Here is a 26,974-nt window from a genome sequence, read left to right as displayed (position 1 = left end):
TGTAGCTTTTGGGGAGGAGGGGGGGATTGTACAGCAACCTGATTATGCAATAAACGAGACTTTGCCTCTTTCATCACAAAGCATTCAATTTAGCCTACATCAGATGGTAATGTGCCATGTTGTTAATGTGTGTAGGTGGCTGCGAAAGTAACGAGCTCTTTCTTTCCCCACCCTGCCCTCCAATGTCTGATGGCAAACTAGGATTGCTCGGAAGTTCATGTTCAGGGGAAAAAATGGGTCTCTGTAAGTGTATGTTTGAAAAATGTGGGTGGGGTTTGACATCTCCTTTACAACCAGGGTTTTTTGGACAGAAGAGACATAAGATGGTGAGTGGAGAGCTCATGGTGGGGGAGATAATGCTTGCTGTCCTTCAAGGCTGCGGTAGCTTTCATCATTGGCAGCAAAATTTCTTAATGTGCAGATTTATTAGAACTAATTTGCAGGTGCTACATTGAGAAATCCAAGGGCATTCTGAAGGGCTGAAGACTTGACATCTGTAAAGAGAGACAGTCAAATTAATAATTCTTTTTAAAAGGAAAAAATGATGGTATCTGTTAGTAGTTCCCAAATTGTGGTGAGCCATAACCAAGATAACAAGTGCTACATTACTTGCTGCTGTATTTGCGGCACACAGAGATTCATTTGGATGACATTGTCTAAAACTAGTCCCACATTCTAGGATGCAAGCAGCAGTTCAGTACATCATAAATGCTTGCCTTTCTGCAGAAGATGGATCTGAAATGTATTGGGACACCCAGAAAACATGCATTGTATTTTCCACAAGCAGGCTGACTAGGCTTTGGTTAGGTCAAAGCCTGACCTTAACTCACAGTTTGTGTCAAGCCATGACATTTTTCAAAGGTCTGTTTATGGCTGTTTCCGTTGTCCTCCCACCATCTTTGCCACCTCTTTCTAATTTTATCAAAAAAAATGCAGGATCCTATATAAACTCTGATATCAAGGAGGGAGCATGCACTGAATAAATGCCTGTAACCTTATAACCTTTGACTGCATTTTTGGGTTTGTTTGGTTGCCAAATAAATCTAGGTGAGAGCAAGGGGAAAGAGGTACAAATCCAAACAAGGTTTTAAGACTATTATAAAAATAAGCTTGAATCACCAAGATTGTCATGGTTTACCTTTATCATCTAGTGCAGACAGACAGCTCTCTGATTGGTGAAGGTTCTGAATTTGACTTCCTTATGTTTTTATGTCTTTTGTTTTTAAAGGAACCAATGCCACAGGGTTTAGCAGTGATGAAACAGTTTTCCCATTACCATTCTTAATGATTACTGTTTATCTAGAATTTTTAGTGCTTAAGAGCTAGATGGCTTACGTAACAGATCTCTGTGCATGCCTGTAGAAAAATGGAGGCAATCAGTCAGAGCCCCACGTGATCCTATCTTTCTCTCTCATAGATTGTGCATGGGCACTTACAGTGCACCTGTTGATCTGCACTACACCATGTTTATACCCACTTTAGTGAACCAGTGCACTGATGCCCAGAAAGAGAAATGGCTGCCTCTGGCCTATGGATTCCAGATAATTGGCACCTACGCTCAGACGGAAATGGGGCACGGTTAGTTCTTTTTGGAGCGTTATGAATACACTCTGCAGTGTCACTCCAGACGTCTACGTTTTCATTCTGAAATCACCCCAGAGTTAAAAACTTGAGTGAAAATTGAGTCTGTCCCAATGTTGGATGTCCTATCTGCATGTCGCTGCATATGCAAACATTCTGCTTTTTTGTATATTGAAAGGCACCTCCTGGCTGTTCACTGGTTTTGTAGTCTTGAGTTGCAATACTCATAATTCTTCCCAAGGTTGATAGTCCGGATTGATTGCACATAGCTGTGGTGTGATACCAAAGTACTAATTCAGTTGCATATGCCTTCAGCTACTTCATGTCTCGGTATTCACCAGTATTGAACAAAGTGTGTATACAAACGTGGTGTGGTACTGTGCATACACTGACTTGAGCGGCTTCTACATGTCTGCAGCCGGATTGGGGTACTTAAGGGGGAAATGCCTTGGGCTGCTTCACCTAAGTCCCTGTGAGGTCAATATAGTAACATATGGAACTTGCCTCTAGGCTAGAAAGTGCACTGTACCAGACAGAATGAGTTGGTACCATTTCATGTGACGATGCAAGCTTCTTCAAGCCCTGAATCAAGTTAGTGTGTCATGTGTCATCCATCCCTTCCCCATCAGCTTCATTCTGTTTCTCTTGATGGAGTTAATAAACATAAATGTGTGTGCGTGTGTGTGTTCTTCCTAAGCCAGTCAGTTTGGCATCATTAAAAAATTATCGGTGTTTCTATTTTTCTATTGCAAGTAGAACACCATAGGTGCCACCAGTGTCCTATGTTGGCACTCATTCGGTTAGGTCTCTCTCATCAACTACATGAACAGGAGGAATTTCTTAAGCCTAAGAGCAAAGCGGACTGAAGGCTACAAGTCTCAAGCATATCAGTGGCTTCCTATTTCCATTGGATACAACTCTTCCATTGTGGGTGGGAGACAAAACCCAGTGTCCTAGTTCAGATTGATGGCTTTATTGCTTGAATGCAGTACAGCACTCTGGAGGAGAAATGGATTCTTCCAGCAAGAGATCATCTGTGGATGAGAAGGAAAAGCCCCTTATTTCTAATTTACTGTCTGCAGTCGCACCTGGAGAATGGTGTGTCAAATGTCTTTTTTCCCAATATTTTGATGAATCCATTGTTATCTCTTGATGTTGCCACTGTAAACACCCAGCAAGTTTAATGAGACACTTCTGTTGCCATTTGACTGCAATAGTAGTGGAGCTCAAACAAATTTTCTGGAGGCCAGAGGCTGTGAACCGAATGGAACATCATATGAACAAGCAGATTATTCTTGCTGTTGTTTGTCGCTGTTCCCTCCCCTTCCCCTCAAATCTTGTCTGTGGAAGAGATTTCTTTTTGCATGCCATGTGTGTCTTACTTCCCTCCTGTCGGTCACTCTGTTAATAGTATTCAGCCAACTAACTTGTGTGTTGATGATCACTAATCATGCTAACCTCTTCACAATCCTGAAGAATTATGCTGCATTACTGTATCTTCTGTTTCGGTTAATAGTTTTTGATAGCATGTGAATGTTGCAAGGCCTTCCTGTTGATTGCTGGGTAACCTATGCAGTTCAACCTGGTTGAACGAGAACAAACGCTTTGAGTGGCATATTTAGCATCACTGGGATTGGCTTGGAAGTGACCTTAATTGGGGGAGAGTTTTTTTTTTTAAGCTTTCTTTAGTAGTATGCATGGAGTAATTCTTGTTAGCTGGTTTAAAAAAACAAGTCCCCACATTTTACATTGGCTTACTGGTTTGGGGAAGGGCTTTTCTATCCCTGTCTTTGTTATTGCTGCATTGGGGAGCCAAAGCTCCTCTTGCAACAGCAAATGAATATGGAGGTGTGGGCACCACAGCAATATAATACTTAGACTGCAAACATGCACTCGTCTTTAAGGGTTCGAACACTGGGGATCGTTACCTAGAAAATGTAAAAACAAAGAATGCACAAGTTGGAGATTTTCATCGTAAATATCTGGAGACAACCTTTGCTGTCTTCAATGCAGTTCCATTTCTCAGTCACAGAGATTTATATATGGAATTCATTGTGCATTAATGAAGTAGTAAAGATAAAGGTAGTCCCCTGTGCAAGCACCGAGTCATTGCTGACCAATGGGGGGACATCGCATCATGACGTTTTCTTGGCAGACTTTTTGTTACGGGGTGGTTTGCCATTGCCTTCCCCAGTCATCTACACTTTACCCCCAGGAAACTGGTTACTCATTTTTCTGACCTCAGAAGGATGTAAGGCTGAGTCAACTTTGAGCTGGCTACCTGAACTCGGCTTCCGCCAGGATCGAACTCAGGTTATGAGCAGAGCTTGGGCTGCTGTACTGCAGTTTACCACTCTGCGCCACGGGGCTCCTAATGAAGTAGTATGTCACTGCAAATATATAATCCTGCCTCTTGGCAAGGATGGGGCGAAAATTATCAAGGACAACTCATAAGTGAAATCTTTAGGTCATAACATCCTTACCTTTCTATCATATAAAGGAGCTCTTTGGATGGGCTGGACATATATTTTTGCCGTTTGAATGCTGGTATTTCCATGCAGTTGGCCCCTTCCAAGGCAGGATTAACGTCCTTAAAAGTGGTTCTGTTTGTGTTCATGTGGGAAGGATGTGCAGCCAGCTTCAGGCCTCCCTGAGGCGTTTGCATTAAAGAATAATCCAGATTGTTCTGAGGTGGCGATAAAGCACAGCGTCTACATGGTATACTGTAAGTTTTCAAAGTGCTTATCATAGTCAATTGAATTATTCTCTACAACAGTCCTGTAAGCTGGGCCAGGATGATATGTATATTGCAGACGCAGTGCTGAATCCCAAGAGGGAAAGGTTTGCTTATAAGGTCATGTCAGAGGCACAATTTGCAGCCAAGGCCACAGGGCTAGACCCTACAGCTGCTCATATGAAAGCAGCACTGCACACGCCTGTGTGGGAGAGTGTGGTGCTGTAAGAACACTACAAGTACATTTCTACTGTGATCTGATTTTCAAACCCCACTGAAGTTCTATGACATCAGGTTATCGCAAGGAGGCATGTTTGCTTGGTTGGGGGGGTGGCTTTTACTGGTGATTGGTTTATGTTTTATAAATGTTGGCTTTTGACACAAAGCTATGGATCCATTCACTAGCTTTGATTGCTGGTTCAAAACACCATCTTTTTTCTAGCTTTGAGAGCTCTTGGAGAATATTTTAAAGCATTACTAGAGAAGGTCAAACTGATTGGAGGAGAGGGGACACTTAGTCTACAGTGCAAGCCAGTTACATTTGTATTGGTTTCTGTCAAAAAAAGATTTTTTTTTCACGGCACCTGATTCTAATGAGAATCAACAGCTTTAACTCCAACTTTCAAAGGGCATGTGCGAGCCCAGGAGAATTTATGGTCAATACTTTAATTGAAGAATTGGCTCATAAGAGGTGGCAAACCTCTTTGTATCAACAACAGAATGGGTAGCTCTGTCTTGTCCTCCTCTTAAGTAAAGAAAGAAAATATCCTCCTCAACACTAGAAGATGGCACACAGTTCTACAACTGCAGGGTTCGAGTCCAGTGGCACCTTAGAGACCAACAAGATTTTCCGAGTGTAAGCTTTCAAGGCTTGGAGCTCTCTTCTTCAGTTCTACAACTGATGTAACTATGAGAGAAAAGACGGTGTTTTGTTCAAAAGTGAGCTTGCTAAATTCTTATTCACATGATTATTTTTGTCTCCCCCTCCAATCTGCACCTCTAATCTCTCACCTGCTTCAATCCTGTAACATCCCTTCACATTCCCTCCCCTCGGCATTTCTCCACAGCTTTGTTCACCATGGACGACCCGAGCCTCTGGACCTCCACCTGGGCATGTTCCTGCCCACCCTCCTAACCCAGGCAACCCAAGAACAGCAGGATCGCTTCTTCATGCCTGCTTGGAACTTGGAGATCATTGGCACATATGCCCAGACAGAGATGGGTCATGGTACAGTACTTTCAAGTATTACTTGCAAGAGAAGCATTATCTGTGTACATGATACCTTAGATTCCTAAAGAAAGGGGAAGGTTCTTCCCGTTTTCTTTGATCCCTGGGGAGCGATGCACTCCTTTTCATTTTAAGAGTCCATGTGATACATTGCATAGTATCGGTTAAATTTGTAATGATATGCTGGGCTTTCTGACTGTAATTGAAGTGCCTCTTGTTCCCTCAATGATAAATTTCAGTTCATCACATGTTTTCAGTGTATAAGGGATATTGATCTTGATTATGTCACCACCTGGATTTTTAGAATGTCTTTTGCTGTAAGTGACATGTTCGCTGTGAGAATGGAAGAACAGAGGTTCACTGAAATACTAAAAGAGCAGTCCAGCTAATCAGTCCTAATCAGTTATTAATTGCCTTCCCATCCCCTTGCAAGACAATTTTGCATGTGACCAGGAATATAGAAATTTGCATTTTTTATTATTTATTTTTATTTTATTGTATTTGTATTCCGCCCTCCCCGCAAGCAGGCTCAGGGCGGATAACAGCATTAAAACATTTAAAACCATTCCATATAAAACATTTAAAAGCGTCATACAAAAATATTTAAAAAATAGCATTCAGAACACGAGGCTGCATTCTGCCATCCATCAGCACAAAGACTGGGCATGGTGAGCTATCCTGTGTCTCCCCCCTCCCCCCCCCCCACCAGCAGTCCCATCTGAGCCTGGGATGGCTGATTCACAGGGTTACAGAACCTTCACAGGCTAATCAACCATATGGAATTGGAGTCTGCAGTGGCAAGGGGATGGAATTGCCCTGTCTCCCAATAGCAGAGCTCTTCTAACAAAAGAAGCAGGCCAGATGATTTTTGTCCCCTTCCTGTCACCACTTTAGCCTCCTCACCTGTGGATCCTGCAACCCAAGGAATCAACTTTGCTGGGGGTGGGGGAGGGAATGTAGGAAAGATTGACCATCAGCACCTTCCACTGATGGATCCATTGAGTTCTATTCTTGGGTCGAACTAAAAGTTGTGAGTTGGATATATCACTCATTCCAAGTACTTCAGCTTTTTTGGTAAAGTTTTTGACAGACAGAAGTAATGGGGAATGGAACCTATTAATCTTTGTAGCCCTGTAAACAAGAGGGCAAGTTACAAGTCATCCTGCAGGTGCTTATGTTTAATCATCTGTGGCATTGATGACCTGAAATGACAGGGAGGGGAAAACTAATTTTCTTCCAGTTTTCAAAGGCCTCCTTGCCCAGTTGCCTGGAGGCAATTGTTACTTGCCACAAGAATCTTGGTGTCTGTTTACAGCTTTGAACTGAATAGACAACTTACAGGTGTGCTGAGAGAAGTGAGTAAACTGGGAATTTATGAAAAGAACAGGCTGTCTTGAAGGCTCAAGACTACAGACATCCTCCTGAAACCCAGTGATGCTAATTGCTTTCAGTTTCGTTTAAACTAAGCACTCACTGTATTAACAATTTAGACATACAAGGCTGCATTCACATTTAAAACTTTCTGGGCTGTGGATCAGCCCTCTGCTGGTTTGAATCCCACTACTGCCATGAGCTCTGCAGGTAGCCTTGGGTAAGCCACTCCTCTCAGTGGCTTACCCACTGTACTGTAGGGATAATAATAACTGACTTTGTTCACCGTTCTGAGTTGGGCAGTAATCTGTCCAGAAAAGTGGTACATAAGCTCAGTATTAGTAGTAGTAGGAGTAAACTCCGCAAGGGATCACCATAAGTTACCTATGACTTGAGGGCACCCACACACAGAGAGACACATGCTCACTCACTCACACACACACAGTAGTAGGGCTAGACACCCTCCCTTGAAGTGCTGGAAGCTGGAATAGTTAACCTGTAGAATGCATCAGTTTTTACTAAAAATGCTTAACTTTGTAAATGACAGTGTAGTTGACTACAGATTTATCTCTGTATCCTTTGCTCACAATTCCATGACTATTTCAAACTCAAAAAGTGCCACATATATACATTAAACTTGCTCTGTCAAAACCAACGACACCATCTTCTCATTGGTTGTTGTGGGTTTTCCGGGCTGTATTGCCGTGGTCTTGGCATTGTAGTTCCTGACGTTTCGCCAGCAGCTGTGGCTGGCATCTTCAGAGGTGTAGCACCAAAAGACAGAGATCTCTCAGTGTCACTGAGACAGGTGTAGCACCAAAAGACAGAGATCTCTCAGTGTCACTGAGACACTGAGAGATCTCTGTCTTTTGGTGCTACACCTCTGAAGATGCCAGCCACAGCTGCTGGCGAAACGTCATGAACTACAATGCCAAGACCACGGCAATACAGCCCGGAAAACCCACAACAACCATCGTTCTCCGGCCGTGAAAGCCTTCGACAATACATCTTCTCATTCTTCCTATGTGCATTTGGAATGAGTATTTGTTGTTGTAAACAACAACAACCCCATCCTGAGCCCACTTGTGGGGAGGGTGGGTTAAACACCGAATAAGCTAAACTAACTAAACTAAAAAAAAAAAAAAAAGTAACGCAGCGCCACCTTGAACCGGTGGTGAATTTTCTCTTGTTTTGATATGAGCAGTTTCATTGTAGTTATATGCAAAACCCTAAAGAGGTTGGATTACTCTATATGAGTTGTGGAAGATACATACATCAACACCCTTTAGGCTTCATAGTTCAGTCTAAATAATGCTAGTAGTTTCAGTTAAAGCTGGAGAAGATGATGGCCCAAATGCCAGAGATCAGGTCATTCATTGTGGCATGGGGGGAAAGCCAAGATTTCCCCAGTGGGAAAAAAGCCAAGATTTGGGGATGAAAGGCATGGTGGAAGCAATCGTTGAACATCCAGGATAGCTGCGGAGTCCTTGTGGCTTTAATTTCACATGTATGAGTTAATGAAAACTAGGCAAAGAAAAGGAATTGCAAACGGTGGTAAAACCAGTGAGTTCAGGCTGGAGGTGCCAAAAAGTGGAATGTTCAGATTTGTGGTCTTATATTAATACTTGGATCAACTGGAGTCATATGCTTGCAAGTTTTCACACATGCAGTTGCTTTGTCTGCACTTTCCATTTCCCTTTTTGTAAATACACATTTGCTGCTGTATGTTCTTTCTACCTCTTGAAATGCCTACCTGTACTTGCATCTCCACTCAAGTTCCCTGAAACATGCCCATTTGTGTATGTTTGTGCTGAATTTCATGACCGTTGGAATAACATATGCTACCTGCCTACAGGAACTCACCTCCGTGGCTTGGAAACCACAGCCTCCTATGACCCTGCTACTCAGGAATTCATCCTCAACAGTCCCACTGTGACTTCGATTAAGTGGTGGCCAGGTGGATGTAAGTGAACTACTTTGAAATTTAAGGAGAAATTCTTTCTGCCTTCAGCCTGAATATTTTTTCTTCTAAAACAGTGAAATCAAATGTTCATGCAACTTAGAGTGCCTTCTTACATTGATGCCTAATGTATAAGTTAAAGGTTAAAGATGTTGTTCTAAGGCCAGGTTGTAGAATCCGCAGGATGGAACTGACTTTATTAGTCCAGATAAAGATGCCGGCAGCCATGAATAAATGCTTTTTCCCAAGTAAAGCTTTTCGTTTCATACTGTTTCCTCTTCCTTCACGAGATGTCGGGGTAGCAGGAAGTGCTGTTACATTGGAGAGGCTTGATCAGTTTTTATCTAGAAAAACTCACTCGAACAGGTTCCTGCTCTATCTTATTTCTCCCTCTCTGTGTTCCTTATTGGGGCAAAACTTTTTACATTGCAGACAAAGTCTTTTCCAAGTTAATACTCAGTGAAACCTTTAAACATACCTGTTTAATCACTTTTTGCACGTGTCTGTTATGACTGTTAGCTAGCAAAGTTAGTATTTAGTAAAGATAGATCCTCTTTTATGTTTGCTGGTTTGCATGGTTTTTTTTTTTTTACACTGTCTTCGTTTCTTGCAGTGGGTAAAACATCAAACCATGCCATAGTTTTGGCACAGCTTCATACCCAAGGCCAGAACCATGGTCTACATGCTTTCATCGTGCCTATACGTCAGTTGGGAACTCATGAGCCACTGCCAGGTATGGGCTTGTGCTCCACTTGGGGAAGGTTGGGTTGATGCTAGTTAGTATTTAGTTGTGTAGCGTGCTGTAAGTAATTCTGATGTGCATGTTAGCTACAGGTATTTGAAAAAGTCTTAATCCAGCCACCCATGAATGGGCTTTGTATGGTTCTATTTGAGTGCTGATTAATCTGGAGTCTCGAAGGCTGCAAGGCTGCTGAAAACCTTTAAGCGAAAGGAGCTACAGATGAGGAAGTATGCAGACAATTACCTGGATAGCCCAGTTGAGCTTGATCTCGTCAGATCTTGGAAGCTAAGCAGGGTCGGCCTTGGTTAGTAATTGGATGGGAGACCTCTAACAAAGACCAGGGTTGCAGACACACACACACACACACACACACAGTAGATAAAGTAGGCAATAAAGAGTGCATAGAAAGCCAGGCAGCTGTATCGATTAAATTTGCCATTATAAACATTGAAGTGGGGAGGGAGTAAACAGTGGAAGAGAGGTTGTTCTAGACTTCTTTGTTGAGATCTTCCATGAGAATCATTCGGTGTCTTTTTATTCTAAAGAAGCTCTAGTGTGCACCTGCTGCTGCTTGTGAATTAAGAATTAATTTATCAATACTCAAGGTGGCTCCATAGTTAAAATGATTAATATTGCAGTTCATTACTCTACTTTTCTCCCTGGTACTCAAAGTTGTTTATAGCAGTAGCACACTTATACAAACGGTTTCCATAAGCAAAATACAATTAACGAAGACAACACAACAGCACATCCTGGGCATGTTCCGTATTAATTTGCTGGCTCACTCAGTGGCCACAGGCTGCAAGCTATGAGTGATAAATCTTTTTGCTCTTGTCAAAAGGCTTGCATGTCTGGCTGCACTTAGCTTTTATACCTGCAAATAAGGAGGAGATGGGTAAAGCAAGCAAAGATTTAAAATGCTGGAAGCGGTGTGGGAGTGTTGGCACTTTTTGTACTGACATGCCCAGAGATCCAAGCGTGTTGGGACAAAGTCATCACAATTATAGATGAAATAATAGGCAACACAATACAATGTAAACCTGAACAATATTGTTGAATCTTTGGAAGAACAATAATGTACCAACTCAGAGACTAGATCTTGCGTCATTAATGTTAACAGCAGCCAAGATAACAATAGCCCAAAACTGGAAGAGTGATAAAATTCCGACTATTGGACAGTGGATACTAAAAATTTGGGATTTCTTAATATCTGACAAAATAGCTGACCAAGTAGTCTCATCAGAAAATCCTAATTATCAGTCCTTCTTTGTTGAGAGATGGTTCCCCTTTTTGAACTGCATCACAAAATATACCTGTAAAGAGGCTACTGTGCCTAAGAAATATATTGATTTTTATTTATATTCATCATTTGGATTTGTAATTATTTCTCATATAACTATTATTGTACTGACATTTGGAACAAAGTTATAGTTGTATTATTATCATTTACTATTGTTGTAAAAGTTTATAAATAAAAAGTTACTAAAAAAAAAAGAAGAAACAGAAGTACAGCAAGAATGTTGTGCAGGTCTACCTTGCAGTTTGGTAGGGAAATCTGAAAACTGTTGTAGTGTAATAGGACAATTGTCGTAGGGTAATATGAGAATTGCGTTACTATTGGAGTAGGAATGCATAAAGGACATGCCCAGATCCAAAGGAAGGAATCGTTCTGACACTGCAATGGCATGGTCACGTGGCTGCTTCTGAAATAAGGAGACAGTGGGCAGAATTCAAAGGGCTGTGGGAAGAATTTCACTTTTATTTTTCTGATATGCACCGTCCTCCAGAGAGGTATCCAAGACAGTATAAGAAGCAAAAAATTGTAAATGAAAATCTGAAAGATCATCATATGTATTATGGAAAGAGTTTAAGCATTCACCTGGGGTTCCTTTGCTCTTGGCTGTGTTGTGAGTAGGCCTCTAGTCTGGAAGTTTGTTACTGACTTTCCACTAAAGGAATTCATTCCGATTTCTGTGCCCCTTTCCACTCATCCTTCCTTCTGCTTAGGCAAATGAAGGCAAGGATGCCCTGCAAATCATATCACGGCTAGCCTGTAGGTAGAGGCTTCTCAGATTAGAACAGCAGGTGAGCAAGGTTCAACTCCAGTGGCACCTTAAGGACCAACAAGAGATTCCAGGGTATACGCTTTCAAGAGTCAAGCTCTCTTTGTCAGATATGAGTAGGAATGGAGATCTGAGACTTTTTATACCAGTCAGGTGGAAAGAGGTTGTAAAGAGGTAAGGCAGGATGTGGAGGTACAATGTGAAATGTAATTAGCTTGATTAGAACAGGGGAAGAAATGCAGAAAACTAGCATCACTCCTAAGGGTGAATAGGGATACAAGATTCATGTGTCGTTATTCAGCCGGGCCAGGGCAGGGGGTGTCCCATTGTTCTGAATTTGTGAATGAATTCAGTTTCAGCAGTCAGTTTCTCTGTTTAAGGACAGCCATTTTAGGTCAGCAGTGGAATGTCCTGGAAGATTAAAATGTTCTCTCAGTGGATTTTGAGTGTTGCGACTTTTTAATGTCAGGTTTATGTCCATTTTTTCATTTGTGTAGCGACTGCCCTGTTTGTCCAACGTAGATGGGGTATTGCTGACACTTGATAGCATATATAATGTTGGAAGATGTACAAGGGGATGCACCTGAGATGGTATGGCGGTGGTGTTAGGACCAGTGATTATTTTGTCTGAGTGAATATGGTTTGTTGTAGGCCCTGGTCCCAGAATCCATGTCCATGTTGGGAAGTGCATTATTGTGAGTAAGAAGTTGTTTAGGGGGCTGTCTGTTGACGGGAAAAGTTTGCTTTCTAATGCACATGAGAGAGGGTATTATTGTCCAGCATAGGTTGCAAGTTATTAATGATGTACTGAACGGGTTTGAACTGAGAGCTATATGTGACCACCAGTGGTATTCTGTTGTTGTTTTGTCTGGGCCTATCTTGTGGCAGGCTGTCCCTTGGTATTCTGGAAGGAAGGAAGGAAGGAGGAAGGAAGGAAGGAAGGAAGGAAGGAAGGAAATACCAAATCTGAAGTAGTTGTGTGTGAAGACAAACTGGTAGAGCTTAGTAGTGAGGTAGCCAGGTTGCCAGGTTTGTGTATTTTGAGGGGAGATAGAAAGTGCTTGGTCAAAGTTCTTGTGATGTGTCCATGTAGATTTGTTCCTGTATGTATGTTGGTAATTCCTTTATAGTTCTTTTTGGTACTTTTGAGTGGTATCTGAAGATAGTCGTTTGTAGAAGGAATCTTTACAACCTCTATCCGTAGTTGGAATTCTTTGTCTTTCCCAGAACCCGTAGAAGTTGCTATAATGTTAAGTGAAAGGTGCAGCTCCTTTGGGTTTGGCAGTGTGAACGCTGACCCTGCAAGCACAGGCAAGACTCCTTAGGCTCCTCAGCAGAACAGTCTAGAAACACAGCATTCATATTGCCACAGTGTGCGATACTAAAAGCTGCCATTGCTGCAGAAGCATATCTTATGGATACCCCTTCAGTTCTACTCTAAGAAGCCTATGGGTTTCTCCTGCTTACCCCTGCTGTGGTTCCCTCTTTGACAGGCATTACCGTTGGTGACATTGGACCAAAATTTGGTTATGATGAAATGGATAACGGCTACTTGAAAATGGACAATTTCCGCATTCCCCGAGAGAACATGCTAATGAAATTTGCTAAGGTAAAGTGTGCTCAAACTGTTTGGCCGTTGAAAACGTATAATTATTCAATCAGCCTAGAGGAGTCCCAGTTAAAGGGTTATTCTCCTAGGTAAGCTTTAAATTTTAGAAAAGTTGTTTTTCTAGAGGTAGCTGGCCAGTTGAATTGGGCTAAAATGAAGAGCAATCGATTCTCCATTAATATAAAATCCTACACTGTAACCAGGGAGTGCCGACTTTTAAAGCCCTATTTAATTTGTAGTTCTTGTTTTGTAGAAACTAGTTCCTTTCAGAAGTGCACTATGGCTGTGATTGTGCAAAGCAAAAAGAAACTGTGCTTGTAAGCATTGTGGCCACAGTATCAGTGAAAATATCTTGTTGGTCTTCCCGTCCCTATAAATTGAAGCTAATAGCTAGTTGGGGATGCCGGCTATTAACCTTGTATTGCTTCCTGCAACCACTTCTTCCTCTGGCTACTGAAGGAATGCTAATAATATACTTATAAGATGATCTCATTCCACCCATTCATGTTATCTGCACAATGTTGTGCAAATGCATTATTTTTTATAGGTATGCTAAATTTTATCGACAAGGAAGAAAAAGGGGGTGTAGGGGAAAGTCCCCACAAACTCGACCCAAACAAGCAGGGGAACAAAATAGGGTTAACAATATATTAGAAAATATTTATTATAAATGTGCACAAATGTAGATTAAAAACCAGTTTAAAACATAAGGCCTGAATGGCAGGCCACATGTATATGCTAAAACTTGGTAAAACATCTCGAGGTACAGATGATGGTACAGAGCAATGACCAGCACGAATAGACCAAGGTACAGTAAAAAAACCAGATGCGTTTTGGCTCTAAGGCCTTCCTCAGTGGTCAATTGTAAATAATTTATAATCAAATACACCCACACAACACATACAGAAACCAATCATGAAATGCTCCCGGTGTTTTATCTAGAGCTCTAGTATTGTGTGATAAAATACAATTATTGCAGTAGACCCAGGACTGCATTCACACAATGCTCTTCATGTATTGTTGTACTCTTGAGGCTTGGTTTCCAATGTATAAGGGTATGTTACATCAATCTGCCGTAAAGATAGAATGGCACTTCAACCTAAAAAAGTTCAGCTATATGAAAAGGAGCATTGTGTGAATGATTTTGTTCCCATGCTAAATTTTATCACTGACATAATCTGACCTTTTAATAATTGATCTGATTTTTTTCATTTCACAGTCAAGGTGGAGGTATCACTGCTTGAACAGCTGAAACAGTTGGGATTTTAAATAAGTTTTATTAAAGTGTATTTATAATAAACTAAAATACACCTACTGACAAGAGTTAGAAAATATGGCAATCTGCAGGTCAAAGTGGTAGTATCTGCTCCCTTCCCAGTGTCAGGTAGTTCTTTGAAAAACATTTTAAAGAACAACTTGTGACAGATGTTTATGTGTGTCCCATGGCACAGAAAATGTGTATTTATTGGAGCATTTCTGTGTCCCTTTTTCCTCTTACATATACTCAAATTGGTTTACAGAAAATACCAAGCTAAACGAAACTGTTTAAACAAATAAGAAAAAGAAAAATACAATATATATGGGTCTGTCCTAGTCTACTGAAATGAGTTGCAGGCTTCAGGCTATGAACCAAGGTCCAACAGTCCTGTGGCTTGCACCTGAGATATTGTGCCTCTGATCCTATTGTGGCTAAGGACCTGCAAGGTACATAGTGTAGAGTAGTGGTTAAGAGTGGCAGGACTCCAATCTGGAGAACTGGGTTTGATTCCCCACTCCTCCACTTGAAGCCAACTGGGTGACCTTGGGTCAGTTACAGCTCTCTGGAGCTCTCTCAGTTCAACCCGTCTCACAGGATGATTGTTGTGAGGATAATAATAACACACTTTGTAAACTGCTCTGAGTGTGGCATTAAGTTGTCCTGAAGGGCAGTATATAAATCAGATGTTGTTGTTAGATGAGGAGAACAAGCCCAGTCCAAATGAAACTCTTCAGCAGGGACAGTAGGATCTTCCTCAACTACCCCCTCTTACAAATGTAACCATATAAGACTAAAAATGGTACTAGAAGAACAGAACCTTCAAATCAGCGTGCCATTTTCTTCTCTTAGGTTGAGCCAGATGGGACATATGTGAAACCTCTCAGTGACAAGCTGACATATGGCACCATGGTTTTCATCCGTTCAATCATTGTAGGCGATGCGGCACGCTCTTTAGCCAGAGCATGTACCATTGCCATCCGCTACAGTGCAGTGAGACACCAGTCTGAATTGAAACCAGGGTAAGAACCGCAAATGCTGGATGTGAGAAGTTCCGAGTCATGGGATTCGTTTTAGCTGGGTGGCCATGTTGGTCTGCAGTAGAACAGCAGAATTTGAGTACAGTGGCGACTGAGACCGAGATTTTCAGGGTGTACGCTCTCGAGAATCAGAGCTCCCTTCGTCAGACACCACTCTGAGTCATGGGTGAAATTTTTAACTTGACTAGTATGTAGGAGGGTGACCAATTCCTGGAGGATTGTGGCAAGCCTGTGCATCCTCTTCAGTGTTCCTGCGGACTTGAGAGATGCATTCGGAAATCATGGTGGGTTTTTAGTTTGATTTCAGGTTTCTCAAACCTGCATGCCTTCAGTCATGTGGGGAAGGGGGAAGAGTGAAGAGAGCACATGAGCATGGCAAAACTTGCGTTCTCATCACAGGCAAACCTCTGCTTGTGCGGACATCTGAACGCAGCCTTGCCGTGAACACCAGCATCACTGCTGGAACCTCAGTCAACTCTGCCTGGAGGAAAATAGCGCTCCACTGGATTGCTGGGAAACAGCCGTAGCCACCACTATGGTTTTATTCCATCCTATTGCCTTCTGTTGCAGGGAGCCAGAGCCCCAGATCTTGGATTATCAGACTCAGCAGTACAAACTCTTTCCTCTTCTGGCAGCAGCTTATGCCTTTCACTTTGTGGGAGCCTATATGAAAGACACGTATCGTCGCATCACTGCAGACATCACTCAGGGAGACCTGAGAGAAATGCCGGAGGTGAGATTTTAAAATAACGGTGGCAGCAGGAAGTCCCCCCGCCAGCCCACAGGGGAAGGTGTACCCATGTGGTAGGCAGGGCGCCAACCCCTTCCTGGCAAGAGCCTGACTGGCAACGGAAGTGCGGTCTACACATACACCTCACACAAAAATAGTGAAAAAAGAAAGCCAAAGTATCCAGAGGCCAGGCCTGAACTCACAGGCCCCACGCCCGTGACTAGCATCCTAACTATTGGGCCAAGAGGGTAGGGCCAAAGGAGATATGCCATCAGGGAGTAGGCACACCACTGCAGCCAGGACATCACTCCCAGTTTCATGGGGCCAGGCAGAGACTGTTGTGCAGACAGGCATGACTCAGTGGGGTAAGCAGAGTCCAGGTCCCGGTTCAGTCTCCATATAGGGAGAGGTGAGAGACAAAAATCTTGGAGCTGATGGCTCACTGCCACAATCCACAGCATAAGGAACAGGATGGCCCAGCTGATTGGCCACCCCAGAGATCCAACATTTTGGCAGGGACACCCCCTCTATGGACACTCACTCATGGCAGCAGCTCCCTTGCATCCCCCCTGGGTCCCCTGGGCCTGCACCATCAAGCAACATGCCAGGAAATGCCAGTAATATGAGGGGGGCAGAGACCAGTGCCCTCTCTCCTAGAGCAACAGCACACACCCTTGAACCACCCGCCAGCCCGGTCCCCGTGCAAACTGCACACAGCAGCTGTAGGAGTGAGTGTGTGGGAAGGGGTGGGGACCAATATGTGGGGGTCAGCCTTCAAGGTGCCACCAAACCTCTGTTGTGCATTGCAGCCGAACAGACCAGAAGTCCAGTGGCACCAGAAATACTAACAGGGATCCAGGCATGGGCATCCCTGAGTCAGAGCCCTCCTCCTCGGATGCATGAAGGAGCAGTCAGAGGGGGAATTCACAGATAGGGGGGGGGAAGAGGGTGGGACAGGGAGTGGCGTGAAGCTAGTTTCCTCTGCTCATACAGTGATAGTTGTAGAACACACCAAACTTTATTGAACAGGAAATTATGGTCTGATTAATTGGGTTGCCAGCTCCCTTTGCCCAATATGGCAGTTTTGTGAGCTGCTCCCGGGGTCGGGGGCGGGGGGACGACAGGCTGAGCTGTCCCTAGTGTTGCATGCGTCTGAGTGAGGCAGATTTTCTGGTTGGAAGGCTGCTTGAGGCAGGATGCTGCTGGAAGTCGTGACTGAGCAGAGAAGCAGGGACTATACTAGTCACATTCCAGGGTGTCTCTGTTGAATCACCACCTGTGCAGATGTTAAACAGAAATGTGCAGTGATAGCAGATGGCACAGATGCCATGCCTACTACAGCTGGGGGGCTTGTTAGTGTCTGCAGTTCCACCCCATGGGGAGGCTCCAGTTACAGGAGATCCCCCTGAGGTGCGTGCAGTAGCCATGCAAATGGCACTTACTGATCCTGGGAGGAAGTGCTGTGCAACTTCTCCATCTGCTGCTATTCCGTAGAAGTCTAATCCTACAAGGCAACATGTCCCATGGTTTGGCCAGCTGATCCACAGAGCACAATGGGGTAGCTTCCAGGCACCCCAAACCAGAGTTGTGCCCTTTCCTCTGTCTGGGAGATGAGTGATGTCGCAAACCCTTTTCTTTCTCTAGCTGGTGCTGTCCTTCCCCTACTTTGAGGTAAAAATTTTCCTCCCAAAGTGTATAAAGCTGTTCCCTGGGCTGGGAAGCCTTCAGTAGCATGTTTGTGTCTGTAATTCTTTCTTTATTGTCCCACCCTTAAAGAATGTATAGGTTGTGATGTTACCCAGCCAAAGTTACAGAGAGGGAAAAACAGTTTCATTCCCCTTAGAAATGGAACTGGCGCACTAAGTTTATTGAAGTTTAAAAGATAACGTAAGGTTTATTTACAGGTAGGATGGATAGGTAGAAGTGTAGGCAGGTATTTAAAAGCTACAGTGAGTAGGTGGTTTTTACACAGATTACTTCATTCATGTGAGGCACAAAACACTTGGTCTGGTTGAGTTTATTATGTTGGCTGGCTTAGGTGAGAGAGGTTGGTGTTATCAGACTTGATCTCTTTGAAGTATAGTTCCTCCTTTTTTACCCCTTCACAGATTAGGTGCTCCAGTTTATGCACCGACAGCACTACCTCCTTTTTACTGCAGACCTCAAGGTACTCCACTGAGTTAACACCCTCTCCAGATACTGGGCAGGAGTTATATCCAAAACTACAACCCTGTTCCTTTGGCTGAAGGGGAGCCTCCTTTCTACCTACTTCTTGGGCCACTACAAGTTCCCAGATCTCTTTTGTCTCAGTAAAATTTAGGGTTGGCTGGTCCACTTCAGTACTTGAACTAAAAGTGCTTCATAAACTCTTCCTCAGACAGGGGGCTTTCAGTCTGATCCTCTCTGATTAGATGCCCGGCTCCAACTCCCTAACTCTTCAGTTCACTCCAACTGTCAACCCCTCATTCTGTTAGCCAGCTCATCATTCTGACACCAACTTCCATTCTCTCTCTGGCTAGCCACAGAAGGAGGAAGGGTCCTGTCAATCATCCTTCCTGCTGCTGTTTCAAGCCTTTACCTGCCTCTTGCTGGATGTAACATTTGGCAATCCTGACGTTTTTATGTCAGTTCCATCACAGGTGTCCTGGCATCACAGGTGTGCCTGGCTCAGATCACCTCCATATGCACACAGCACACAGCACTAACATTGGTTGTGGGAGCTAGCATTGTTGGGGCAGCACCTGGTCTCATGTAAGGGGAATGGGGGAGGCAGGTGTGGACACGTCAGTGCACGGTCAGCCCTTCGGGTTGAGGCTCTGGAAATGGGGGTACTTGTTAGGATTCTGAAATGAGACACATTAGCTGCACAGCATGGACTTTACTCTCCCTCTTAGGCGTTGGTACTAAGTTCACCCTCAGTGGTGCCAAGTGTCCTCTCTATGCCTCTCATACCACCCAAGAGTGTACAGCAGAGACTTCCGAGACAGTCCTGTGCCATGCACCCTAACTACTGAACTGTGGAGCATCTTGTTTGTTGTATATGTAGTGCTGGGGGCGGGTGTGTGTGTGATAGGGTGTGGAGGAGGAAGCTTGGTTGCTGCTGGAGAGGGTGGTGATTGGTTGCACTTGTTCTTGGCATCCTGTGCTCTGCCAGGGCTTTTGAGCAGAGCCACACTTGTGGGGAGGTCTTGGCCTTTTCCATTGTATGAGTGTCTGAGGGCTATGTTTTGGTTTTTGATGGTGTAATTTTCTGCTGATTTGTGTGTATGTGTGGGGGGTGCCCCTGGGCTTTGGTGGCTTGGGGAGCCAACTAATTCCTGCCACCCCCCTGGGACTGACCCTTTCCCACTGGTTCAGTAGCTTGTGCTGGTGTTGCTTCACAGCATTCATACACTGGCAGCTGGCCATTGCACAGCACCATGCCTGCTCCTTGTGTGCTCCCTCCCCCCGATCTCACTGATAGCAAACTATGGTCTGTTCAATCAAGGGAGCTTTTCTATTCCAAGCAAGGATGCTTCTGACTGGAAAAACACGTTCCAAATGTATTTTTCTGTTGAAATTCAGAATAGTGTTTTGTTAAGGGTTTTTTATTGTCATCCACTGGCGTCAAGGTAAGTGTAGGAGACAACTTCCCCTCTCCTGCTCCTTCGCCTCAGCATTTTTAAGGGAAATGTATCCTCTGGGATACCTTGTAGGTTATGTATTGCTGCTGCTGTGGTCAACCAAGGTCAGTAGATTCCCTTGGATCAGGGAAAACGCCCATCTAGATGCTCTTGGTTTTCCCAAGGGAGTGTTTAGAAGTTTTTCCCTTTTTTTCTTACCATGTTAGTAGAACAGAGAATACTGTGTAGCATTGCATGACACAGCCAAGGAGAAATATCTGGTGTGACCGGATTCTAACTCTTATTTCCCTCTCAGCTCCATGCGCTGTCTGCGGGGCTAAAGGCCTTCAGTTCCTGGATTGCCAATGCTGGCATTGAAGAATGTCGGATGGCATGTGGTGGGCACGGCTATTCCCGGTGTAGCGGCCTTCCAGATATTTATGTGAATTTCACCCCCTCTTGCACCTACGAAGGAGAGAACACAGTCATGATGTTGCAGACAGCACGGTGAGGGACACAGCTCTTAGCCCACTATTTGACACTGACCTGTTTGTTGCTCTAGGTGACTGTTTAATGCTAAGCCAGCAGGATTCCCGTCTAGGATCTGTTCCTGGTAGGTTTGTGCGTTTTAACTTCCACATAAGTCAGTATGTTGGGCATTTGCGAACAGTCAGGCATTAACTAACATGAGATCTTACATGCACAAACCACTTTTTAGCTCCATCTGTGTTCCTACAGTAACAGCAGCATCCTCCCAGCACTTAAGCAAAAATGTGAGAACAGCACAACTTTGAGCAGTCCAATGCAAATCAAGACCATTAAACAAGGGAAATTTAGGTAGAAAAACAGGCTTATCAAAAAGAACATGATTGTTCTCATCTCTCTAGATAATCATAATGACTCAAGTCCAATTTGTTAAAGATTAACAGCATTAGCTACCTCAGCTCATACTGGAGTAGAGCAAAAGGAAGTCCATCTCTCTATCAAGGTCAGTATTGTTTACTCTGACCAGCAGCAGCTTGTGGCACCCATTACGTGAACCATTAAGTGAAGGTGCTGGGGATCAAACATGAATCCTTCTGCATGCAAGGCAGATGTTGTATTGGTGTGCCATGTAGACATGGGCACGAAATGGGGAAAAAACTAAATGAGAGGTTCATGTTTCGTTATGTTTCACAAATCGCGAACAACGAATTTTCACAAAATTGACCCATTTCGTGAAACAATTAGTTTCGTGATTTGTCAAAACCAGGGGCATTTCAACGTTCCCCTTCACCTGGAGAGATGCCAAACTTGCAGGGAGACTTCAGCAGGTTCTCCTCCTGGAAGCAGCATGAGCCCTCAAAAGAGCAGAGAAATAATTGAGAAGACACAAAGACAAGCAATTTTTTTTTAAAAGGGGAGGCCTAGGCCCCAGAGCCAGGCTTAGGTCTGAGACTAGGGTTGGGGGGGGGGGTAGAGGAAAAAAGGCACCCTCACCCAAAGACCTTCCCACAGCAAGGCCAAGAGCTGGAAATAAGAAGCTTCTTTCAGTCTCTTTAAAGCAGCAGCAGTCAAAAGCACAATCCCAAATCCTTCCACACACTCTCCCACTCCAATCCCAGCAACAGGTCCTCCTCCTTCTCCCTCTGTCTACTGGGACTGAAACACGAGGCAGAGAGAGGTGCCTTTTATAAAAGACGCTGACATAGAACATAACAGGAGGTCTGTGGTTGGCTGACAGACATGCCTAACGGGGTTTGGAGGGGTGAGATTGGTGTGCCCATGGCTATAGAAGGCCATCTCCTTGGTTGCCTAGGGGATTGACACCCAGCTCCTGGCTGTATAGGGCAGAATGGAAGCTCTCCAGATGGCTAGGAGAGCTGCCAATCAAGGGTAAGTGGGCTATGATTGGGGTTTCCAGTGGCAACAAAAGGTCTGGGCCCATTGTTGCCTAGGGAATCGATGGGTTGGCGCCAGCCTGTCTGCAATTACAACTCATTCACGAAGCTAACAAAAGAGGACCAAAAGTCATGAATTTCGTGATAACCGCGGTCCCACAACATACTGTTTTGCAACATGCGAAACAGCCTGTTTCGTGATGAAATTTGCTTCGTATTTCAATTTGTGCCCATGTCTAGTGCCATGGTCCCTCCCCATCAAAGCCCCTCAATGGGGTGAAACTGTCTTAGACTATGAAGCTGTGACTCCTAGTAGACATAGGTTTCAAATACTGATGCTGTTTCAGAAAGAGACAATTAAAAAATGGAAAGATATCACATGTTTATTTTAAGTACTTCCCCCCCCCCTCAACAACATGGGGGCAAATTGCGGGTCAGCAGTGAAGGGTGTGTGTGAAAATTGCTCCCCTTTCTGCTGATAGAAAAATATTTTTGGATTCAACCCATTGTAATGTCCAGCTTAGTGCTGGGATGCGATTTTAATTCAAATTTTATTTTTATCCTGTCTTGCATTTAGGTTTCTGATCAAAAGCTATACACAAGTTAGTTCTGGACAATTAGTTAGTGGCATGGTTTCCTATCTGAATGACTTACCAGGACAACGCATTCAGCCACAGCAGATGTCTGCTAGGCCTGCAACACTGCATATCAACAATCCAGCCAGTTTGGTGGAGGCCTATAAACTGAGAGCTTCTAGGTAAGTGTGTGATTGTATAGGAGAGGTGCCCTAATGATAAGGTTGATAACTTATTATAAAAAGAGCGTGTGTGTGCTATTTCCTAATATTAAAATAAATCTGTCCAATTCAGATCACACCATTCTGACAATTTAATAATTGGCTGATGTTAGGGTGTTTATTTGGGGTCTTTGGACATATTTAAATTAGGAGGGGACAACTTACAGGATGGATGAAGCTATGAGCCCTTTTGTACTTAGTGGAGGTGACAATCTGCCAGTTGTTAGAAGATGTATACGGTGCCACGGAAGTATCACTGAAGATGGTCACTGTGGCAAAACATCTGGGAAATGGTAATGAAGAAGTTTCATAAGGACAAGCCAAAATACTGTACTTGTGACATTTATTTGCCCTGTATTTACTCATATGCACATGGGCGAAATCAACAGCAGCCCATACACTGGCTTTCTCTGTGGTGGCCCCTACTCTGTGGAACAGCCTGCCTGAGGAGCCCAGGAGCGCCCCCACTCTCCTGGCCTTCCACAAACAATGCAAAACCAAATTATTCAAAAAGGCTTTTTACTCAGATGGGAGGGCTGTATTGTTGGGAGGGGGTCTCAGATGCTTCGCTAATGAGTTAGGAACCATAGACTTCACCATTATGTTGCCTTACATATTATCTGTTGCTTTAAATCTGTACTCCTGTGTACTACCTGTGCTTCATGTTGTCTAATGTCAGTCCTAGAACTATGTTCTGTTTCAGCATTTCTTCTACTTTGTATTGGATCCTTGCAAATGCTATGTCTTTGTAAACTTGTATTTGTTTACCCTATGTCATTGTTTACGGAAATATCCTTGATACTGTACAGAAATGTCCTTGATACTGATTGTACTAATCTCACACTATGTAATCCACCTTGAGTCTCAGTGAGAAAGAGAAGTAAAAAAAATTATACTGCTGACATTACCGATCAGGAAATGGAAGTTGAGAAGTTCTGGGTAGCACTGGGCATGCAGCTGAGTGCATGACTGCTGGGATTTGTGGCAACGTCCATTTGTCATTGCTGCACCAGTTCATGGGTTCTGTTAGCATTCCAGTCAATAGAGTTGAACTCACTCTGCTGGACTACTTGTTTGGTGCTGTTTTGAATAAGCTAAGCTTGTGTTCTTCCATGGTGTACAGGCTGGTTGAATTTGCAGCAAAGAATTTGCAAGCTGAGCTAAACCGTAGGAAAAACAAGGAGGATGCTTGGAACCGAACTTCTGTTGACTTAGTGCGAGCATCTGAGGTTGGTTGGGCCTCCAAATAAATCTGTTTTAATAGCCTGTTTGACCCCATGTGCTCCTGAGTTCACAATTGCCCGTTAAACATTTATCTTCCAGGCACATTGCCATTATGTGGTGGTCAAGCTGTTCACTGCAAAGATCTCAGAAATCGGTGACGCAGCCACTCGTGCTGTGCTTAACAACCTGTGTCTTCTCTTTGCACTTCATGGGATCAGTAAGCACAGTGGAGATTTCCTACAGGTAGGTGATCTTGATCTATAGTGTTCTGCTCTCTGATGACAAGAGAGAGAAAAACCCAGCTGGAATTCTACCAGCAATGGGGGCTGAAAGCACAAGGGGGAACGCTTTCTTGTTATGGTGAAATGTTTAAGGACTAAAGGCAAGGGGTGCGTGGCAATGGATAAAACAGAACATTTGTGTGTGCATGTACACATGTGCAGTTATTGAGAGGATCAGGGCTTATTTCGAGGGGGAACGCACAGGAACGCAGTTCCGGCACGTCCCCAAAGAGGTCACATGTCAGGTAGCCCCGCCCACCCGACTCTCAGCCATTTTGGGCCCGTTTCAGCCTGAATGAAATGGCCCAGATTGGGTCTCTGATGGGTGGTGGATCACTCTCCCACTCAGCAGCGGCCCAATCCTGACCATTTTGGGCCCCTTTTTGGCCATTTTCAGTCCCTTTTTGCCATTTTGGGCCCTGAATGACCAGGATTGGGTCCAAAACAGCCAGGATAGGTGATGTCAGGGGGTGTGGCATATGCAAATCATTTATGCTAATGACACACTTCTGTTATATCAAGGGGCATGGCATATGCTAATGAGTTATGCTGATTAGTTATGCTAATGAGTTCCTCCAGCTCTTTTTCTACGAAATGACCCATGGAGAGGATGTAAATAGGAAGGGTGACCAGCTGCTAATAAGAACAGATATAATTAGACTAGATGGACCAGTGTTCTGACTGCATAAGCATGGCACCTCAGCTAACCTGGGAGAACAACACTGGAGACTACATGGACAATAGGAGTCCGGCGGGACTCAGTGAACAGGGCTAATGTCAACTATAGGAGGTGGAGGGGCTGGAGGAAGCCCCGTGCATCATCAAGCAGTGCCCCAGGAGCCAGAAGGTCCTAGCCTGGGGAAGAGGGGTGGGGTTGGTTGAGCCCACAGGGGCAGGAAAATAGGTGATGTTAGCAGGAAGGAATGGAGATGACGGAAAGAAGAAGCCAAAAGTGAGGAAGGGGAGAATGAGGAAGGAAGATGAAGAACAACTGACTAAAGAAAGGAGGAACACCCAAAGGAGAATGGAGCTGCTGGCAGGTCTTGGACACTGGCCGCCTGTGTTGCTTTGTGCCTGGCAAGGCAATGCAGGCAGTTGCTGCTCTGAAGAAGATGGGGTCAAAAGCACACTGTACAGCTTGTAATATTAGGTTATTGTGATGTAACATATCCTGATAAATGGGTTTTGGTCTTGTTGCATTGGCAATGAGGAGGGTATAATGTGCCTTTCCTCTTGGGATTGCAGCAAGGCAGCTTGATATGTTCGTAGATGGAAACGTGTCATACCACTGTGGTAGTTCTGTTTGTTGTGAGAGAGTATGATGCCTATTTCTGAGGTGGGGTCTCATGTTAATACCTTCAGACTGCATCCTTTTTGTACCAGGATTCTAGTATGGGTTCTTGGTTAAAATGGTGAGTTTACCAGCAGTATCTGGTATCTATTAGGGTATCTGTCCTACTTCAGGTTTCTTTATATAACTATCCTCTGGTCAGGTAGAACTCGGGGTCAACAATCTTTCTCTCCTTCATGTTTAAGTCTCCAAAGTTTAGAAATCCAAATTTTCTTAGCCAAATTCACTTGCATGTCTACAATTTCACAATAGCTCTTCAGAAACCATGCTTCTCATTGCAGAAATGTTTGGAGTTTCCTCTGTATGCTCTTTGGATAAATATTGTATTCCTTGTGTCTCAACACTCCTGTTAACTGTATAGTTCTTTGAGAGTAGGAATAACAACAAGGCTGGTTTATGTACAGAATCCATTTAGATTTGCAAATGGGTCCGTAAGACATCTAACAGCCTTCTTATTGACCATTTTAGTTTAATCTGTGACTCCCCATATGGGAGTGTTAGGCTGCAGTCATAAGGCAAGACCATGTGGATATGACTTCTTGATCTTTCCTTTGGTCTCAGGGAGCCATTTTGACAGATGCACAGATAACTCAGGTGAACCAGCGCGTTAAGGAGCTCTTGGCATTAATCCGTCCTAATGCAGTAGCTCTAGTGGATTCATTCGACTTCCATGATTCCTTTCTTGGATCTGTGCTTGGCCGATACGATGGTAACGTCTATGAAAACATGTTTGAATGGTCAAAGAAATCACCGTTAAATAAAACACAGGTAAAGAAATCCTTCCCTTCCTACTTTCACCATGCAGTGCAAAATTATTTTTAAAATTCGTAGCCTCCATTTTGACAATATATTCAACAATAGAATACAGTCAAGCACAGGCAAAGGCAGGAAGCAGTATCAGGGACCATTCCAGGTCCTAGCAGCCAAAGGCTCAGAATCCAAACAGCAATCCCCCTCCCACCCCGAAATGTCATAGTGTTGGATCCTGAAGGGGTGAGTGAAAGGAGCTCACACAAGAGCATTATCCCAAATTACCGTCCTCACTGTAAAGAATTTTGGGGAGAGCTCTTGAGGAAACTGGGGGAACCCGTTGTATGCACACTTATGTCACACCATAGGATCCCAGTTTATGGCCATATGGCATGGATATGGTTTTTCTCCTTCAGAAAGGAGTTTCACAGACAAGAGGCTATTATTACCAGATCAAAAACTCTTGAGTTTTTTTTCCTAGTAGTAATTACTTACCTCAAAATTAGGTTGCATGCCAATAAAGGCCTGTTCTTCCTGATCTTAATTTACAGAACAGTGTGGAAACATGCAAGACAATGTCCCACAGACTGAATGTATATATCGTAATGCAAAGCATTAGGGAATACAGGTTAATTATGGACTCTCCCTGGTTATCTGCAGCCCCAAGTACTCACTGTTTGAGGTCCTTTCCCTCTTCTTTGAGGGCAGCCATGGAGGGGGGGCTGTTTCAGATCTTGAAAAGATGGGGGAGGGGGGGACAAGATCACCTGATCCTGA

At 43.8% G+C, this 26,974-nt stretch overlaps 1 protein-coding gene across 1 annotated transcript in view; it reads left to right on the top strand.

The window, feature by feature from the left end:
* Positions 1-26,974, top strand: part of ACOX1 (acyl-CoA oxidase 1) — a 45,468-nt gene that overhangs the window by 15,476 nt on the left and 3,018 nt on the right. The window contains exons 4-14 of the mRNA XM_054976312.1: positions 1,418-1,578; positions 8,770-8,877; positions 9,488-9,607; positions 13,173-13,288; positions 15,396-15,565; positions 16,154-16,316; positions 20,232-20,422; positions 22,373-22,552; positions 23,715-23,820; positions 23,915-24,058; positions 26,009-26,215. Coding sequence (XP_054832287.1) covers positions 1,418-1,578; positions 8,770-8,877; positions 9,488-9,607; positions 13,173-13,288; positions 15,396-15,565; positions 16,154-16,316; positions 20,232-20,422; positions 22,373-22,552; positions 23,715-23,820; positions 23,915-24,058; positions 26,009-26,215 — 1,666 coding nt within the window. The remainder of the gene's footprint in view (positions 1-1,417; positions 1,579-8,769; positions 8,878-9,487; positions 9,608-13,172; positions 13,289-15,395; positions 15,566-16,153; positions 16,317-20,231; positions 20,423-22,372; positions 22,553-23,714; positions 23,821-23,914; positions 24,059-26,008; positions 26,216-26,974) is intronic.

This window comes from Eublepharis macularius, chromosome 4 (assembly GCF_028583425.1).
Source record: "Eublepharis macularius isolate TG4126 chromosome 4, MPM_Emac_v1.0, whole genome shotgun sequence".
Classification (NCBI taxonomy): domain Eukaryota; kingdom Metazoa; phylum Chordata; class Lepidosauria; order Squamata; family Eublepharidae; genus Eublepharis; species Eublepharis macularius.
This window is presented reverse-complemented; position numbering and strand designations above follow the sequence as displayed.